Source organism: Pectinophora gossypiella, chromosome 2 (genome assembly GCF_024362695.1).
Source record: "Pectinophora gossypiella chromosome 2, ilPecGoss1.1, whole genome shotgun sequence".
Classification (NCBI taxonomy): Eukaryota; Metazoa; Arthropoda; class Insecta; order Lepidoptera; family Gelechiidae; genus Pectinophora; species Pectinophora gossypiella.
Window position 1 is genome coordinate 13,953,452 of NC_065405.1, and position 21,098 is coordinate 13,974,549.

The 21,098-nt window shown below is 37.7% G+C and overlaps 1 protein-coding gene across 3 annotated transcripts in view; it reads right to left on the reverse strand.

Moving 5' to 3' along the window:
- Positions 1 to 21,098, reverse strand: part of LOC126377996 (kinesin-like protein KIF13B) — a 194,392-nt gene that overhangs the window by 51,715 nt on the left and 121,579 nt on the right. For all 3 annotated transcript variants that reach the window (XM_050026024.1, XM_050026031.1, XM_050026018.1), the window contains exons 4-5: positions 6,356 to 6,483; positions 5,136 to 5,279 (exon numbers count right to left, since the gene is read on the reverse strand). In XM_050026024.1, coding sequence (XP_049881981.1) covers positions 5,136 to 5,279; positions 6,356 to 6,483 — 272 coding nt within the window. The remainder of the gene's footprint in view (positions 1 to 5,135; positions 5,280 to 6,355; positions 6,484 to 21,098) is intronic.

Here is a 21,098-nt window from a genome sequence, read left to right on the forward strand (position 1 = left end):
GTCTTGAGTAAACGAGTAATAAACTTTATAGATCGACTTACTTTGTAAATAAATAACAAGTTTGAAGACATAAAATGTCTACTTTTAAAAGGTCAGGACAAACACTAAGTTAAAACAAAAGAGAAACTGCAAAACTAGAAACTCAAATGCTCGAATAAAATAGAAAAAGAATGTATTTTAAATGAGATTTAAAAAAACAGAAATGTGTGACCAATAAATGGAGAAAATACGCAAATAGAGAACCACAAGCTATTAAAAGCAGCTTTCAGGTGCTTTTGTATCTAGATAAACTATAACACGTGCTCATGCACGTCTATTGCGAATATGCTTCCCAGCAAAGAGGTCAAATTTCAAACTTTCGAATTTTTATTTAACAAAATACGAGTTAAATTTGAATTTCGAACATCATCATTAAAAATTATTACCCACTGTAAAATTAAATTTATTTTTCATTCCTAAAACTCATTTATGATCGAAATATGAATCCGAAAACAAATTCGACAATCATTGGTAGAGGCCTATGCTAGGATTCGAACCCGCGACCTCAAATTGAGAGTCAAGCGTTCTACTAACTGGACTACCACGGCTAACTATATGTTTATGATTTATCGTCAAAAAAATTACGAATTCGTAGATTTTAAACTTATACAATAAGTCCTAAAACTTCTTCTATCGTGTGGGTTGTGAGGTGAGTTACCAACCCCATCAACCCTGGTGTCAGGGTTACTATTGATCCGCCAAAGGCCCCTGACATGGCTCATGCAAAGCTCTAATTTACATGAGTAAGTAGTAACCGGGACCAACGGCTTAACGTGCCTTCCGAAGCACGGATCATCTTACTTTCGGACAATCAGGTAATCAGCCTGTAATGTCCTAACCAAACTAGGGATCACAAGGTGATTTTTGTGATATGTCTCCACCGGGATTCGATAGAAGTCCTAAAACATACCAAGTACTTGCATTTTTGACATAATATAAAGATTTTTAATGTCCTATTAGATTTAATAGATAGTAGCGTTCAATTTGACAAAAAGCAATTTGTTAAATCGTTACAGGTAACGAAATTACCTACTTTATGAAATTGCTTTGGTATTATAGGGATATATTTATTATTCAGGTATAAAAGTAATGAGACGCCTAAGTAGGCGTTTCGAAGTACTCTTTTCGACTTCTATAAAATAACATAGCATGTCGACTGTATTGAAGCAGCATGGTGGAGTATGCTCCGTGCCCCCTCCGGTTGATTAAGGGGAGGCCTGTGCCCAGCAGTGGGACGTATATAGGCTGTTTATGTATGTATGTATGTCGACTGTATTCCAGAAGGGGTATGCAGAAGTGTATAGTACATATATCTACTCCTCACCAGCTATGTTTAAGTCCCATGTAATACATACATACATAAATAAACTCACGCCTATTTCCCACCGGGGTAAGCAGAGACTATAGAATTCCATTTGCTTCGATCCTGACACACTTCTCTTGCTTCCTCCACATTCATCAATCGCTTCATACACGCACGCCGGTTCAGAGTAGATCGTATTGAACCTTTTCTAAGGACATCTCCAATTTTTTCATCGTAAGTCCTTGTCGATCTTCCTCTGCCAGCCCTACCATCAACTAATAACTAATTTCATCCCATGTAATAGAAGGGAGCATATGACCATTAGCCAGGCACAAATCCGTCTTTGATAAACCTTTAGAACATTTTCAAATACTTATTTAAGATGTAATACAGGAGAATATCTCCATACAATTAAGTTGAAATAGAAAGCAAAGTCGAAATATGATTCTAAATAACAATACTTCAAACCCAACGGTTATATTACTAACGGAAACGGAACGGAAATTAAGGTTAGGTTCGTTCGTTACAAAAAGCCTTTGTACAACCTCACCGACTTAATATACTCTATTATATCAAGTAATATTAAGTAAAGTCACGGTGAATATAATTTTACAGCCATTTAATAAAACGAATGACATTATAAATGTGTATTCAAAATTTATTCAGGTGAACAGACAATTTATTCCGACCAGGCGAAAAGCGTAATATGCTAAATTCGAGTATTCTAATTTGCAGTTCGTAACCACATTGCAACGCAGCATAATTCAATTGAGAAATGTTTTTGAGAGAAAACCACATCTGTATTTAAATTCTATTTTGTATAATATTTTTAATTATGAAAAGGCTTTCAGCTAACAAATAGAGTAAGTACATTTACTTCATGATTACACGGTTACATTTACGTATAGACATAGAGTAAGGGATATTACTACGTAAATACGGTATATATATTACAAACAACCCAAATCACAAAACATTCGAGCCATACATATCATATTTGTTTATCTACTTTTTACTTAACGTTGTAAATATAAAAGGTACTTTGTTTATCGATGCTGTTAAAACTTATAAGTAAACAAAAATTTCTTTCCATACTTCCTTTAATCTAGGAACAGCGGCCATAAAATTAAGAAAAGAAAAAGTATTTTAAATTGAATTTCTGGAATACCTAAACTTTAAAGGCGGGCTCGTTGTTCGATAGGTCAAGGTAGCTATTATACTTTGCCCCGGGAAAGTAATGGAGCTGTCAAAACAGGCAATTTACGAAAACACCAATTTTATCTTATCTCTGCTGCCTCTCGGTTCCTTGGCGAATGTTTAGAAAATTTTGATGTTTATATTTTTACAATGGCCCCGATTCCTGCAGACACCTCCTATTTTTACTTCATGTTATACCTATAATTTTCTTATCCACCGAAAAGGAAAGGGACGGATGATTGACAGCTCTTAATTTTAGGAATAATGAGTAAATGAATGAATAACCCGGCCGAATCAAAACCGTTTGACGTGTGCTGTCAACTTAATTCTGTCGGGTTATTGGCCGATGTAAAATTTTTAGACGGTTGTTAATTAAAATAAACAGGTGCATAAAAATGTATAATGTTCTACCGCTTAGTTTAAAAGAATTACCGCTATCGATGTTCAAAAGTAAATTAAATCAATTTTTAATTCACCATTTCTTTTACACTGTGACTGTGTGACTGTGAGGCCTATGCTCGGTATGTTATGTTAATAGCTATGTCATTATGTCTAAGACTATTTAGTTACAACTCAATTATAGCAACTCAATACTCAACCTTATCAGATTACGTTCAATAATAATTATGTGCATTAAGATATCTACGGATCAAAGTGACGCAGCGTCTACAAACAGAACAGATAATGATAACGTATGTACAGTCATGAGCAGTATAATGTACCCACTTTAGGACTCTGTCGTACTAACATATTTGAAATTTAGTGAGACTTACAGTTCAATTTGTCAAAAAAGTTAATGTGCCATGGTACCAAAGTGTATACATATTAATGCTCGTGACCGTAGGTATATCGTAGAATAGCAGAATCCTAGAGATAAGTAATAACAATACCTCAACATAAGACAGACATAAACTAATAAAGTAATAATTATTAAATTAATCAATTCATCATCTCCCTAGCATAATCCCGTTTTTCACAGGGTCCGCTTACCTAACCTGAACATTTGACAGGTCCGGTTTTTTACAGAAGCGATTGCCTGTCTGACCTTCCAACCCGAGATGGGAATACCAGCCCAATACAGGTTAGGTCACATACCTCCGAAACGCATTTCTCGAGTATGTGGGTTTCCTCACGATGTTTTCCTTCACCTCTGAGCACATGATAATCATTTATGATCCGAAAATCATAGGCTTAGGCCGCTTTTTTTTATTAATTAAAAATACAGAATGTAAAAATCATACTTTTCCATTTCTCATTTTAAATCGCTTTCAATATTATTATCCAACAGTTTCAATCGAATAACCGCGAAACAGTTTGTCTTTAGCTACTTTTCCGGAACATATTGAGTTTCCTTTTTCCCTGAAAACAGTTTGTAGCTTACCCGACATAAATAAAGGGGTAATGTTACGACGCTTGCTAACAGCATCGTTTGTTACACCACTTATCACGATGATGGAGTAGGCTAGACCTTCACGCGCCATTTACCTGGACTCGCTATGTTGTTAGGTTATTTGTTTCCTTTGCCATCAATGTGTTAAGAAGAATGATGATAGTGACTTATGGAAGGAGTCACTATGAAAGATTCACGTGCTTTAGGTATCTCCCTTATGTTATGCCATTTTTCACAGGGCCCGCTTACTTAACTTGAAAATTTGACAGGTCCGGTTTTTCACAGAAGCGACTGTCTGATCTTCCAACCCGAAGGGAAAAAAACTCGGGTATGTGGGTTTCCTAGCGATGTTTTCCGAAGGGAAGACTCCCTTCGCGGGTTGGAAGGTTAGACAGGCAGTGGCTTCTATAAAAAACCGGAATAGGTAAGCGGACTCTGTTAAAACGATATAACGCTAGGAAGATGATGTTGATTTCAATTGAATTCTTCTGCTACTTATTTTTAAGTAAGTAAGTTTGCTTACTATTATTAAGTCACAAACTTATTATAATAAATAAAAGGGTATTGATATAGAAGAAAACAATTTGAATTACGACCACGTAACAGACTTCGACAAACTTTATTCAGCTTAAAATCTAAATAAAATATCGTTGATTTTATTTTTAAAATCATTATGGAAATCTTTTTGAAAGTCGAAATACTATGTTATCTATACAATCAGTGATGTGCCATTCCCGGGAATGTTCCCAAAGTGAGAATGTTCCCAAAGTGGGGAATGTTCCCAAAGTGGGGAATGTTCCCAAAGTGAGAATGTTCCCAAAGTGGGGAATGTTCCCAAAGTGGGAATGTTCTGGTCATGGAAACTCAACAGAAGGACACTGGCTGCTTATCTATTTCAAATTGTTATTTCTCGTACACTGGTCTTATCTGCCTAAAGGTTTGGTAATAAAGCTCATTTTACATAAGTTTTGCGCCTTTTTACTTTCGAGCACATTCCCAAAGTGGGAACAGGAGGGACGTGACTGGCGCTATATACTCCTTAATAACAATAAGTCCTTCATCATCATCACTAATTTAAGAGCCTCGCTCTTGTCGGTGTAGCATTCTCCATACTAGTTTTTAGGGAAAAATAAGGCAGTGGTTTCCCTCTTGCCTTCCGCCCTATAATAAGTCCTTATTGCTCCTTAAATAAAAAAAAATACTTACATTAAAGGAGGTGACAGCTAGTTGCGAGAGTCCATCGACGTAGGGCCCGAGCACGGCATGCTCGCGCACGCGCAACGACCGCCGCTCCGGGTCCAGCAGATCGTGGACCCGCTCGTTGTAGATCTCCATGTATGAAACCTCCACCTGAAACGTAGAATATGTTAATAATAGTCTCCACCATCAATCATCATTATAGGCTAGTTTCCAACTAGTCAAATCAGTTACATTTTACTAAACGTCAAAACACGAAATTACTATGGAATTCGAATTATCACAGGAAAGCTATAAGCTAGGGCTTTTAAATCGGCTATTTATCAAAAACGTACTTTTGTATGCTGTATATTACGAAAAGTAATGATAAAATTGCAGCCTACCACATAAAATATACATTGCCGGTAAAGTGGCTCTGGAATTTGAGAAGCATTAGAGCTATCGTAGTTATCTGTTTGTAGGAATAGTAATAAAAGAGAGCGGGGTGGAAGTGGTGACAGCGGTTCTCATACAAAATGCGCGTTAGGGCATTTCCATCCTCTTTCTTCTATTCCGTGGGCGTGATGCTATGCTACATACACACATACATAAACAGCCTATATACGTCCCACTGCTGGGCACAGGCCTCCCCTCAATCAACCGAAGGGGGTATGGAGCATACTCCACCACGCCATGCCACCATGCTATGCTACATATTATGTTAAATTCAAATTCAAAAATATCTTTATTCAGTATGTAACATAGTTACACCTTCAATCGTCAATTTTTACATAACGAACGTTTCATACGCCTAAAACTACTACAGCTTCTCGCAACTTGTATAGCCGGGGAAAAGTAGCTGCAAGAAAAACCTCGGCACAGGGCGCTAGACGTTTTTAAAAAAAATATGTACCTAATGCTCACAGTAAAGGGTGAACGTACCTTATATAGAGGAGCTCGGTGGCGCAGCAGTAAACGCGCTCGGTCTGCGATTGTTGAAGTTAAGCAACTTTCGCAAAGGCCGGTCATAAGATGGGTGACCACAAAAAAAAAGTTTTCATCTCGAGCTCCTCCGTGCTTCGAAAGGCACGTTAAACCGTTGGACCCGGCTGCATCAGCAGTCGTTAATAACCACCCATCCGCACTGGGCCCGCGTGATGGTTTAAGGCCCGATCTCCCTATCCATCTATAGGGAAGGCCCGTGCCCCTGCAGTGGGGACGTTAATGGGCTGATGATGATGATGATGTACCTTATAAGTAAGGGCGGGTGGCGACTGCTGCTTAGCAATCCTCTCGAATAAGGCGTTGCAGAGCCGCGGGATGATGCCGCCTTCATCCGCTCCTGGTGACCCCATCATCGTGTATGACTTGCCTGAACCTGAACGGACAAAAGAAAAATATTCATTAGGTACTAATTTAGGCAATACAACATTTGAAAATTTATTTCTTATTGTACAGTATTTTTTGACGAAGCTTGCGGTGGATAGTCTTAAACTGTTGCACATAATCTAAACAAAATATAAAACAAACAAAATAACACAATAAAATCTATTGAGCCCAGTTGGAAGAACGCTTAACTCTCACTGTAAGGTCGCAGGTTTGAATCCAGCACGGGCCCAAACCAAACCTATGATTTTTTAATCATAAATGACTATCACGTGCTCAGCAATGAAGGAAAACATCGTGAGGAAACCTACATATCCGAGAAATGCGTTTTGGAGATATGCCCTAACCTGTATTGGGCTGGTTTTCCCTACGCAGGTTGGAAGGTCAGACAGGCAGTCGCTTGTGTAAAAACCAGACCTGTCGAATCTTCAGGTTAAGTTAAGTTAGATCGACAATTTTATAACGTTGCGCACGTTAGCCCTGCGGCGTGACGCGTGACTGTAAGTTGTCTTCTGAATACATGAAACTCTGCCCACCCTGATACGGAATGTAGGCGTGATTACGCCCATTCATATCGAACAGTAGCAATCAACACCTAAACCTACCTAGTAATAAATAGTTGAATTGGCAACGCTACCCACTCGCGTGTGCTACAGACTACGACGTAGCAATTTGCTACGCCGCGTAGCACAACATTCGGAGGTGCCAAAAAGTTTTGTGAATTGTTGAAAGTTCAACGTAACAATTTTTTGCTTCACAATTTTCGTGTAAATGTTGGACCAAATAAAGCCGTGAGAAAACGTTTTTAGTAATTAAGGTAGTTGGGGTGAAAACCAATTTGCTAAATTACAACCAAAGCGGTTTAAAAATGGTTGGTTTAAAGATATAATTGGTTTTCTGAGAATAATGTTTGAAAAGATAACTCCGTGTTTTTTACAGTCATACAGATACAAGTGGTGTTAGTGACACCGCCGCACCGAATACTGAGGGGGTGATTCAGCAAGTGCTTATGAGTTCAGTGGAATTTTACTTTTTAATAAACCAGATAGAAGATACCTATCATCATCTCGGAGAGGTCATAATCTCTTATATCTGTTAACCACTCGTCTGTGGGGGGGGGGGGGTGAAAATGGCCTTGTCTATAGCGCCCAATTCAAGCCTCGCTACAGAGTGCCTAAGGTTACCAGTGTAAGTAAAAATTTCATTATCTGTGGTTTTTACGATTTTTATCGCCCATAGCTTAATCTCTGATCATCATAAGGTTAAGCATATCCATCTTAGGACTTCGTATCAATAGTGGTTATAAGTTTTCTTCGCTTGTCGCTCTGCCCACATGCCAGGCGTGAGTTTATGTATGCCTTCATAAATATTTAGGATCTTCCTATTGCCAAAAACTAGTTTTGAAATTAGGTTACATTAACTAGGTATGCTTTTTTCGTGTATTACAAGATCTCTTAGTTTAAGAACGTGGCTCTTAAAATTAGTGATGATGTCATCTAACTCTAACCAGTTCTAATAATACATCAATATATACAAAGTAACAAACAGACCCACTTCTTGAGTCTCAAATATCTGTTTGATAATAACCCAATCATCTCAAACCTCGACAGTAACAATAAATTACTACAAAACAAACCGACTCAACGAGTAAAAGGCGGTTGAAGGCTTAAATAATCCAAATTAATTTCAAAATGAAACAATTTGGAAACTTCGGTTTGTAACCCAGGCAATGAACAATCTTGAGGAAATCCACAACAGACATTCAAACCGAAGTTCGTAAACTTGGCAGTATTACAGTTTAAAATTGGCTTTTCTGAACGTAAATATGATATTACTGTTTATCATTCAGCCTACATAAAATAAAGGGATATCTATCCTAGATTTAAGATAAGATTTAGACAATAGACAATTTTGTTAAACACACTAATCACTAATTTAGGAGCCACACTTGTAGGTACGACATTCCCCATGCTATTTTTTTAGAGAAAAAAATTTCTCTCGCTCTCTCTCTATTTAAGAGCTGCGCTCTTGTCGGTGGATTAACCGCCATTCCTCTCTTCTTCCCGCCAAAACCTTCACCTCCCGATACGACACGACCTGCACCTTCTCTTTTATTTGTTTCATAAATGTTATCCTAGGTCTACCCCTTCCTCTCTTCCCTTCAATTTTTCCTTCTATAATGTTTGTTATAAATGAATCGTGTCGTATCAGGTGGCCAATCATATTTCCTCTCCGGTTCTCTATAGTCTTCAATAGAGAAAAATATATGCATGAAATATCCTGACTATAATAAAACAAAAATAATCATAATTAAGAAAAAATACTAAAATAAAACGAACAAAAAAAATAATAAATCGAATATTAATAAAGTCTCAATTCATATCTAAAAGCGCGAAACACAGCACCAAACATTTACAATTTTGACATAAAACTAAATTACGATACCAAAGCTCACAGGTAAACACCTTAAGGTGCCTTGGATCCTAAATTTAGGTGACCTATTTACGCTAGACCCTCGTAAGGTCTAGCCCACTTCAACATTAATAAGGTTTTCATTCAAAATTTAATGTCACTATCTTCACTTAAAATATGGACTACATTTAGGGACAAAGAAAATGGAACTTAGGGGAGAAAAGTTCCGAGAAAATGTTAAAAGAGGTGAATTTTATAACGCCGCTATGTCCCTTTGGGTTTAAATATAAAATGTTGGTAGAACCTTCTAAAAAGAATGCGGTTACCTAAGTCTTTTAAGGACAAAATATATTTAATCTGCATTCGAATTTGAAACGTAAAATTGCTTATAAACACTTTTACAAATAAAAATTTCGTTACTCGCCACACTCAGATTCCAATCTTCGCAATAGACTCGCTAGATCCCTCCGTCCAATTAAAAAATGTGGTTTCAATTTCTAGCCGGAATGAAATTACACAGTGGCTGCAAGTTGTCTTTGATTACTTGTGGCTCTGCCCACCCCATTAGGGATTACGGGCGTGAGTTTATGTATGTATGTATGTATGTGAAATTAATTAGCACTTCCTCTTTAGAAACCCTTTCTGTCCAACTTATTCTTTCCATCCTCCTCCAACACCACATTTCAAAGACCTCGAGTTTCTCTCTGTCTTTCTGTGTCACTGTCCAAGTTTCACATCCATAGAGGGCTATATAATACTCCATACGAAAGACACGAGGAATTTATTAAAAACATCATAAAATCATAGAAAAGAAGCTACAAGGACAGAGAGGAAGAGGAAGACCAAGAAGAGCTTACATGGAACAGATTAAAGAGAAGGTGGACGTCGTGTCTGATAAGGAAGTGAAAGAATTGGCCTTTGATAGACGAGATTGGAGAATGCTACACCGACAAGACAGTGGCTCTTCAATTTGTGATAGAGGAATGAATCAAATGACATTTGTTGAAGAAAATTTTATCAGAATGTGGAGCTTACGTGGTTTTTGCTATATGACGACAACATGAGAAGCAAAACAAGCTTTCAATATCTGCTCACGGTCACGTAACAGTCCCGTAGGATACAATCCAATAGTTCTGTCATTGTAGGGGTACGCTGGCATCAGGTGGCATTTTCTTACTTCGAATAAAATCACTATAAATTCTCAAGTACGACTCGTTCTGCCAATACATCTCCCTCGGAATATCGAATGTGTTCACAATGTTTCGCGATGGAAAATAATTTATTTAGCTATATAAATATTGTATTGTATTGAAACGTTTAACCTTTTTTGTTTCTGTTCCTCGATGTTTTATGGACTAAAATGTTTTTTTGTTTTTATAGCACTCCCCCATGCTTAGGGAAACTCACGAAGAGAAAATTTAATCGTAGAAATTTCTATCTCGGACGGGACTTGAACCCGCAGCTCTTGTCAAGCCGAGACGAGCGTGTTAATCATTACACCACCGGGTCCTCCTCCTGTCCTAATGGTTAACACGGCCGTCCCGGCTTGACAAGCGCTGCGAGTTCAAGACCCGTCCGAGTCAGAATCTTTTTCTCTTTGTGTTTTATGGACTGTTGAAGGTTTTTATTCCGGCCAAGTAGTTAATGCCATCTGCTGCAAATGCACAATAAGTCACGTCAAAAAAAATAAATTTTTAGGACGCATGTGGTCGACAAGAACTAGGAATGTGGTTTTTTAAGTACAAGGATGATGACTACGCCTACTACTATACGTATAACAGTAGACCGTGCAATATGCAATTGTAAAACAATTGAATTTTTGAGTGACAGACTTCTTTTTGTTACCTTGGATTGAAATTATTGCAAAAATAGAACTTCAGAATATTGAAAAAACAAAAGGCCGTAAAAATATTAAGGAAACACACACTAAAAGCAAGCACACAAATGTTCTTGAAAATCTTCAACACTAATGAGCGCAACTCTTTGATGCGAAACTCAGCTACGACATAGGTCCTGAATATTTACCGACCCGGGGTAAAAATAAACAACTTATAATGAAAAATATGGAAAATGAAGCACAAGGTTACATGACTTCATACGACCAAGGAAAGAAGTTCGATAAGAAATAATATTTTAATCAGCAGGCCGTCCAAGTATCAGCTAGTAACTCTACCATCAATGATACAATGACGCTGATCGTATCGACGTTGGCTATCTGCCAGGTGGACCCCCCCACACGGACCCCCTTAAAAACAGGGGGGCACGGATATAGGTCACGTCAACTTGATTTGTTTGTGTTATAACTGCTACGAGTCGATATGAGATTACGTATTTGCTCATTTAGTTTTCATGTTCAGTTTCCATTCTAAGGCGAATGGAAAGTTGATATTCATCGATAGAGATACAGTTTTTACATACATACACAGAATACACACATACGTCGTCACGATCAATATGTATTTTCTGACCATCCTGAGGATGCCTTTAAGTAAAAAAAAATACAGTTACATAATAAAAGCTACTTTAAAAAATATATAGAATTTAATTTTAATTAAAAAGAAAACAGTCCCTTTTAAAGATTCATTTTATACATGATAAACTATTTTTAAAGGATCAGTATGGGTCATAATCTCCCTAGCATTATGCTGGTTTTCGCAGGGTCCGCTTACCTAACCTGAAGATTTGAAAGGTCCATTTTTTACAAAAGTATGGGTATTATAAAAGAAGATATTGTAAGTATTTACTTACAAAATAAAACGTATAAATAAGGATCACACGGAAACAAAACTTCTCTCATGTGTAAAAGTAATTAAAAAGTTAACATAATCTGCAAAGTCCAGATATGTGAAAGGCCGTTATAGTTAAACTAATCAGGTCAGTAAAATCTTACGAGCTGCAATTAACGAGACAAATAGCGGATAGTTAAAACTTGGTCCTCACTGCCAGTTCCAGGCTATAAGGAGTAAGATTTAGCGATTACGTTACCTTCCAGGTCAAAAAAAGGGTAGTAATTTGTCAAGTAATTTCTAGCCAAATCAAATATTAGTGAAGAAAAGAAAAAGAAAGATAAAAGTGGGACTTTCCAGGCTACGTTTCAAAGAAAAATATAGAAGGCGCTGCTCAGTGTTGCCTTCGGTTAACGTTCTAATCTCATAAATAACAGACATATGGGTCTTTAAAGAAAATTTATTCAAAAATAATAATAATAAAAAAACAGAATGTAAATCCACCACAGGCTTCGTCAGTACCAACATACATATTCAAAAAAAAATAATAAAAAAATAAGGGAAAGCATATTCAAATCGTACATAATAAAATCCGCACAAGCTTCGTCAAAATACAAAAGCGCATATGCGTCTTTTATCTTTGTTTTTGGGTATAAATAATGTCCCTTGTTATTACACCCAGGCACTTATTTTTTTATTTTTTTTATTTTATTATTATTCTGATCAAAATAAACAGAAGGTTAAACCAAGGGAAATCTTTATAACGCCAACATTTTTTTTTGAGGAACGTAGCATGAAAAGTCCTTCATTGATCCATCGCAGCTCTTATAACTTAACCCACACCCCGTGAGCGACGTTGCTGGCACCTGCAGTTTTAGGTTACCCGGACGCTGCCTTACTCTTTGTTCCTGTCCGCATTATATATGTCGTGGCCAGATCATAGAATTGACCATTTCATGAAATGATCGACCATTTCATGAAATGGTCGTATTTCATGAAATGGCCAACTTCAACTGACCATATCGTTTAAACGTCAGCGTTTAATGATATTTCCATCCACGTTTGGCCATATCATTAATGTAGGGTGTCCATGATAAGTGGTGTAATAAAAACGCGAAATAAGGTAGGAAATAATGTATTACTCTAGTACAAAGTACAAAAATGTTTAAAAGTCAATTAAAAATTAAAAAGTCATTTTCGATTAACGGAGTGTTGATGTAGTTGACATATACGCCGTAACTGCATCTCGCTTTGAAGTCGTCGTCATATTTTTTGACACTATTTCATGCCATTGGTCATCATTCAGTATACTTTTCGTGTGTAAGATAAACATACTGGCGGCGTAGGGGTGGCCCAAGGGCCACCCCCGCCGCACCCTAACCTACTGTTATGCCTTGTAAAAATTATAAAAAAAGGATTATGATAATTTAAATTATGACAAAAACATTTATGCGTTTTAATAGAATCCTGTTTCAAGTAGTTAATGCCATCTGCGGCATATCTACAATAAGTCACGTCAAAAAAAGAAACTTTACCAGTAGGATCGTCTATATTTTTCTTTTTTAAAATTAATATCTCTTCATTCGCAGTTTTAATTACTTATATCATATTTCGAAATCCAATAATAGTCCATTGATTTACGTAGCGTGGTCACTCGACCTTCATTATTTGCCATATAACCTAAAAATAAAAATAAAGTTGCTGTATACTGTTAATACGAGTTTTTCTTTTCACCTTAGTGTCAAAACATTGCTTCAATGCACTTTTATCTTGTATTTGCTCATTATTATTCGTATTATTCGCGTCCACACAAGAATAATTATTGTCCGCCGCCATTATGCAAAACATAAACAAAGCGACACCAGCGCCACTACCGGTGGATAATGTTACTATTTTACGATATGATCACTAACGTTTGGCCATATCATGAAGTAATCATGCATTTAGTTGGTCATATCGTTAAACGTTTTGTGTTCATTGATCTGGCCAAACCACATCATGATGTGGCCAACGAATGTTGTTCTATTTCATGAAATACGACCATTTCATGAAATGGTCGATCATTTCATGAAATGATCAATTCTATGATATGGCCACGATATATACATTCTCATATATATCACAGCAATATTGCCCGTAACTACAACTATATACATGGGAGAGTATTAATATGACAAAGTTTTAAATATTACGTTAGATTCTTCCATACATACATAAACTCACGCCTATATCCCACCGGGGTAAGCAGAGACTATGGAATTCCATTTGCTTCGATACTGACACACTTCTCTTGCTTCCTCCACATTCATCAATCGCTTCATACACGCACGCCGGTTCAGAATTATCGTACTAACCCTTTCTTTCCTTTTTTTCCTGTCTTTATATTCTTCCAATTTATACATTGTTTTAAGTTTATGTTTAAAAACTGCAGTAAAAATGTACATAGTCGACTTGTTTTGGAAAACAACAGCATCACGCCTGAGTCGCCTGTATCCCCTAAGGGGTAGGCAGAAGTGATAATCAATGAAATCGATTAATAAATATTCTATTTATAGCCACATATAGCCACGTATCGGAAGAGCAGCTGTTCCATTTATATAAGACAGGTATATTTGTCTTAGGCAAACATAAAAAACGTTTAGTGTGTATCAATAAACTAATCTGAGCTTCGAGACAGCCCTCAAGATCATGTCAATGTGACAGTTCTCATATAAAAACAGGGACTTAAGCATGATCTTGCGGGCAGTCTCAGCTGAGATAAGTTTATTATTACCAACCTTAATGTGAACACTGGTATCTGTGTTTATATTACTCATGTTTAAACAAATAAATTATCTTTCTTTCTTGCTTTCTTATCTCTAGAAAAGATCTTCCAGTCAACCCTGCATGGTACATTAAGTTAATTTTGTGTGGGAAGGCACAGAGTGTACAAATGAATAAATAAACAAAAAAGAACGTTCCTTTTTATCGAATCCTACCGGTTGTAGTAGAACATGAACATGAAACAATAGCTTCTTTCCTAGAACATTAAGATTAGTTAATACGCTCAATACTGATTCTCGCTTTGACCTGTTCTGCAGTAGTACTCAAAGTTTAAAAACCTTAATTAAAACAAATAATAACGGGTTCTTACCGCGTTTAAATGGGGATATGAGACTCCCGATATTTCGACACTGTTGCAAGTGCCATGATCACGGGATGACTGATGAGATTGGAGTGGAGTAGGTAGAACCCGTTATTATGTGTTTTAATTATAATAATAACCGCGTAAACTTAAAACAATGTTTAAAAACCTTGCTGAAAAAGGAACCTTATTTAATTTTAGGTTAGGTAACTGAGCCCGTTTGACATGTAAAATGTTTTAGGTTCACCTGTGGTAGCTTTGTAATTGGCGTTTGTTTACACATATAAATATCTACTTTGTAAAAGAGGCTGTAAGCTACCCGAATAAAATAAAATAAAATAAATAAAATGAACAACAAAGAATCATTTTTAACAAACGTATCCAAACACACAGTATTATAGTATTCAGCGACATTACTTGCAAATTACCGTATCTTATGAACTTCAATATAGTAATAGTTCATGAGCCAAAATCGTAAAGTTATACATGAACCTTTCAGTTCACATCGAGCCTCTTAACGTGAAGGTATAACTCATGAAAACGACTTCACCAACCGACGTAACTGCTAAGTGAAAAATTACGACTACGGCGTAGCATTTTCGTAGAGATTGCTACGATCTCGTGGGATGTTGCTACGCTGAGCAAAAAGGGTTAATATAAATCCGGTTGCCTATTGCTATTATTCAAGGTACATTGTCGTTTGTCCTAGTAAAAATAAATGTAGTTTTAGCACCTTTCGAGTAGTCGACTGCTTGGGTCGCCTTATGCGCTACGTACAACACTATATCATAGAGAACATCATACAGCCAAGTACTAATTGGCAACCGAGACAAATTAAAACGAATCACATCAACAACAAATTCTAAGACAATAGAACCGCTCTGCCTCAGTGGGTGATCTCCCTTAAAATTTACAAAGCGAACATGTCTGAACCGTATACGTGCTCCACATTAATCGGCCTCCGTGGTCCAGTGGTTGAGCGTTGGGCTCACGATCCGGAGGTCCCAGGTTCGAATTCCGGTGGGGACATATTACAAAAATCACTTTGTGATCCCTAGTTTGGTTAGGACATTACAGGCTGATCACCTGATTGTCCAAAAAGTAAGATGATCCGTGCTTCGGAAGGCACGTTAAGCCGTTGGTCCCGGTTACTGCTTACTGATGTAAGTAGTCGTTACATGGGCCATGTCAGGAGCCTTTGACGGCTCAATAGTAACCCTGACACCAGGGTTGATGAGGTTGGTACTCCACCTCACAACCCACACGATAGAAGATTGGTTGAGCGGCTTATCCGCTACACTTGCCTACAACACCATACACTAGACATAAAACGTGTGAATTCCATAAGCCTGTGTTGTCACGGTGATGAGAAATGTCTTTCCTTATGTTTACTAAGAAATATGAGCGGAAAATCTGCCACAAAATGTTTCTTTTTTTTCCTCTCGCCTTCGTGTGACGTAATGTTACATTCATGTTAGCTGATAAAGATGTTACGCGTAATACGATTGAAATGTCAACAACATTACCGCGTACTGTTTTGAATGTATGCAAGTGCAATATTGTTTTGTGACAAAGAAGTTATAATCATTTATTTTTTTTACCCACATAGTCGACCATTAGGACACGACAATATGGCACACCTGTGCCGAATACATATATAAAGTTACGCCCCGATTCCTATTCGGGTGGGCAGAGCGACATACCATCAAAAAGACAACCCTCAGCTAATTATGAACAGGTCAGCTAACATGAATGTCAGCCCATAGCCCAAGTACTCATCATCAATTTAAGAGCCACGCTCTTGGCGATGAAGCTTCACTAACACGGTTGACTCAAACATTAAAGACGGCAATACGGCTCACCTGGCACGTTGGTCTAACAGAATGCTCAAAAAGGTAATGTTGCCTGGCAGAGATTGCTGTTTAGCAATAAGGCCGCCTATTGTGCTCATTTTATTCGTCTGTACGTGTCCTTTACTTATGTCTTTGTGCAATAAAGAATTATTGATTGATTGAATGTCTGCTCGGTGAAGCGTCGGTACTTAGTTTATATTGCGATGCATGTACCTCTGACTACCCCAAATGGGATATACTCGTGAGCTTATGTAAACCAGCGAATATGATTGAGTTATATGCAAATCCGTACATAAGTACAATATACATACGTAATCTCACGCCTACTTCTCATCGGGAAGTCATATTTAATGGTAGAGGCAACTCTGTTAGTGAAAAATGCACCTAAGATAAATTAAAAACTCATTGGTGCAAGTTGTTGGTAGAGCTGGCAGAGGAAGACCTAAAACGACGTACATTCACCAAATTGTCTTTAGAAAAGGTTTAGTACAATCTACTCTACCTCTACTCTAACGATTGCTCACAATTGACAGCTGCTCTTCCGATATCTGGCTATATATACGTGGCTATAAATAGAATATTTATTAATCGATTTCCAAAACGACTTCACCTTGCCGTCTCTGCCTACCCCTTCGGCGATACAAGCGACTCAAGCGTGATGCTGTTGTTTTCCAAAACAAGTCGACTGTGTACATTTTTACTTCAGTTTTTTAACATAAATTGGAAGAATCTAAAGAAAGTAAAAAGAAAGAAAGGTTTAGTACGATCTACTCTGAACCGGCGTGCGTGTATGAAGCGATTGACGATGTTGAGGAAGCGAGAGAAATGTGTCAGGATCGAAGCAAATGCAACCCCAGTCTCTTCTTACCCCGGTGGGAAATAGGTGTGGGTTTGTCTTATGTATAGTGCTAGTCCGGTACTGGGCTTTGAATCAGCTGGCAACACACGTAAGAATAAGTTTTTCTATACAAAACACGTTTTCAAGCAAGCAAAAGGTCCGCAATTTGGAGTTCCGCAACATTCCTTACCGTAACAAAGAATAGTTACCGGGACCGCAGCTCCCAAGTAGCAGCCGCATTGTACATTTGCATCGAGACGGAAAATGCACTGCCAACCAATGGCACTCGCTTCTTTGCCGGTTTTCGCGAACTCTGACTATAAATTACAACTCGAATTTAAAGTTTCTTGACGTTATTTCATGCGGTGAATATACCTATACGGGTAGCTTAGTTGTAATGCAAAGGTTAAGGTTGAGTTCGGTTTAGGAATGGAAGTTATACGATAAATCAAATTGCTAGTTAAAGAGTTATAATAATATAAGTTTTATAAACTGGTTTTCATACAACCAAAAATTACAAAACAAAAATTAAATCTTAAAAAATCTGTCTCGGACGGGACTTGAACCCGCAGCTCTTGTCAAGCCGGGACGAGCGTGTTAACCATTACACCACCGGGTCCTCCTCTCTACCATGCGAAATTCTTTCGATCTATATATCGTTATTGAGCTGACAAACTTCATAGTTTGTTTTTAATTTATTGTTTCAATGTTCAAAAGTATGTTGTGCCACTAAATAGATGTTTATTTATGTATGTATGTTACCTTATGTCAATCCCATATATTTTCATCACTGCCACTGTCAATGGTCATAATCGTTTGCAACTTGATTAGGGTCCAGGATCAAAAGCAAAAGCTTAAAAGCAACGGATAGACAAACTTTCCCATTATAATATTAATTATGGAGAACCGTACTTTCGATCGTACAGTAGTAAACAGTACATTAATTCGCCCCTGACATTTTAAGAGCAATGCATCGAATAACCCCTCTAAAAATGTCACAGCTAAATTAAGTAAAACTCTTTCGAGACGTGGCTAAGCGACAACGCTGTCAAACTGTCACTGCTTCGGACATGAGTTAATATTTCACCGACGGACTAGGCTTTGGACAACACAATAGGCTATAACATAAATTGCCAATATATGTCCCGCTGCTGGGCACAGGCCACCCCTCAATCAACCGGAGAGGGGCATATTCCACCACGCTGCTCCACAGCGGATTGGAGGAGTTTTTAACGGCTAACATGCCCTCAGACGCATGGAAACAGGTGATTCAAACCCGCAAAGTACTTGTTGCTCGATTTGAGCGTGATTTTATATAGGTATGTATTTAAGTATGTAAGTCTGCACGATTGATGAATGTGGAGGAAGCAAGAGAAGTACATACATACATACATAAACTCACGCCCGTAATCCCTAATGGGGTGGGCAGAGCCACAAGTAATCAAAGACAACTTGCAGCCACTGTTGATACGATGTCGTAAGCTGGATATGATGAACCGTATGGTGATAAGGGATCAGCCTATCGCCCATAACATTAGTCCATCATGTTAGAGGACACATTCCCTCTGTCGGTTTTTACGACATGCCCGGGAAGACAAGCAGCTGAACGTGTTCTATGTTTTTTATTTGCTCCCAGAACAGCATAGAAGCATAGCAAGAGAAGTGTGTCAGGTTAAAAGCAAATGTAATTCCACAGTCTCTGCTTACCCCGGTGGGAAAGGGCGTGAATTTATGTTTGTATGTTGCGACACTGAAGCATGTAAAACAGTCCCCCCAAGGTTGTTTCTAAGCGACGGATATAACTGTCAACGAGGAAAATTTTTAGAGAATAATTTAATGGAATACATTTCCCTGATCTACTTTTCGAAATAAATACAGTTTGAAAAGAAATGTGCGCATAATACAGAAGTTCTGAAATTGAAATATTAAAAGAACGAATTCGTGGACAGACGACGCTCCAAATGAACTAGATAGACGTAAATTGAGTTCAAGCTAAGGAACATTTATTTATTTATGTATTGAGGATATTCTGAGGAAGAATAAATAAAATATTTGTTTGCCAATCCCCGGATACCTATTGTGCGTCTCTGGTTTTATTTGTTCATATAAAAAGTGAACACCCGTCGTCACCATCGTCAAAGGCAGAAGAAAAGCCGTGCCTTCCGAAGCACGGATCATTTTACTTTCGGATAAACAGGCAATTAGCCTACAATATCCGACCCAAACCAGGGGCTCAGCGATTTTTGTGATATATCCCCACCGGGATTCGAACCTGGGACCTTCGGGTCGTGAACCCAACGCTCAACCACTGGACCAAGAAGAAGACTGAGTAACGTTTGTTTACGTACTGTACATTTGTTTGGACATCCTGTTGGTTGCCGACTATCCACATACAGTTTCGGCTCCAATCCGATTGCAAATCAAACCGTTTCAGAATTTCAGTTCGCTTTGAATTGAATACTTGAATGTTCGCTGGTTTTGATTTGTGAGGTGTGTGACATGGTTGTGTTTGACTATTGGAAATGTTCGCAGAATTTAGACAGATTAACGCGGTTAGCGAATGACTTTATCAGTTCATTCATTGACGCAGGCTTGACGTAGCATTACGACTGCATCCCCAAAGGGGAAAGCACTCCTCGCAAGCCATGTCATACCCCGGACACTTCATACAAACAACCTAGTTTTACACAGACACTACACATTGACGTTATCGTAGACGCGCATTTGACGCCATACGATGCAAGTCTAAACTATGTTCGAGGGGGGGGTGAGGTAAACCTAGCTCAGACGCTGGTGGGGAGCGGAGAGTTGCCGTTCTGTATGTAGTATTATTATTCTATGACCATGTTTAAGTCCCACCTGTGTAATAAAAGCTCTCCTTTATTACACTATTGGCAGTATAGGGCAAAGATATTGGAAACTTCGTGACTATGAAACCTCCATTATCTCTGATCCAAACATGAATCTAACACACAAAGTCTAATTCAGTAGTTTAGAAATTACTCAATTGTATAACAATATTTTATGTCTTTTTTTTTAAAAAAAAGAACGTCTAGGGCCCTGTGCCAATGTTTTTCTTGCAGTTTTTTTTCACCGGATACACAGGTTGTGAGAAGCTGCAGTAGTTTTAGGCGGATGAGACGTTTGTTATGTAAAAATTGACGATTCAAAGTGTAACTATGTTACGTAATGAATAAAGATATTTTTGAATTTGAATTAGAACCCTAGCCGGGATTCGTACCCGATACGATGTAAGTCACACCCTGGGATGGTATCCACTACTAGCCACGACATTCTGTTTTCATTGATTTCTATTAATGTCCATAATCTTTGTCTGCTCGTTACCTTTTCCTTTGTCCGGCCAAGTAGTTAATGCCATCTGCGGCAAATCTACAAAAAGTCACGTCAAAAAAAAAGTTTTCCCTCAGACGTTCGATATACCAGGCGTACAGTAATTCCATAAACAAAGTCTTATGCTTCTGAAGCGAATTTAGTGGATCCTTTGCAGTAAAAAAAAAACATTTAAAAATATTAAACTAACTTTAAAATCTGGCAAATACTAAGAAATAATATTTAGTTAAATGCAATGTTCAATCTACGTACACTTTGAACGCTGCGCACGATACATACACACATGTAAACATATAAATATAA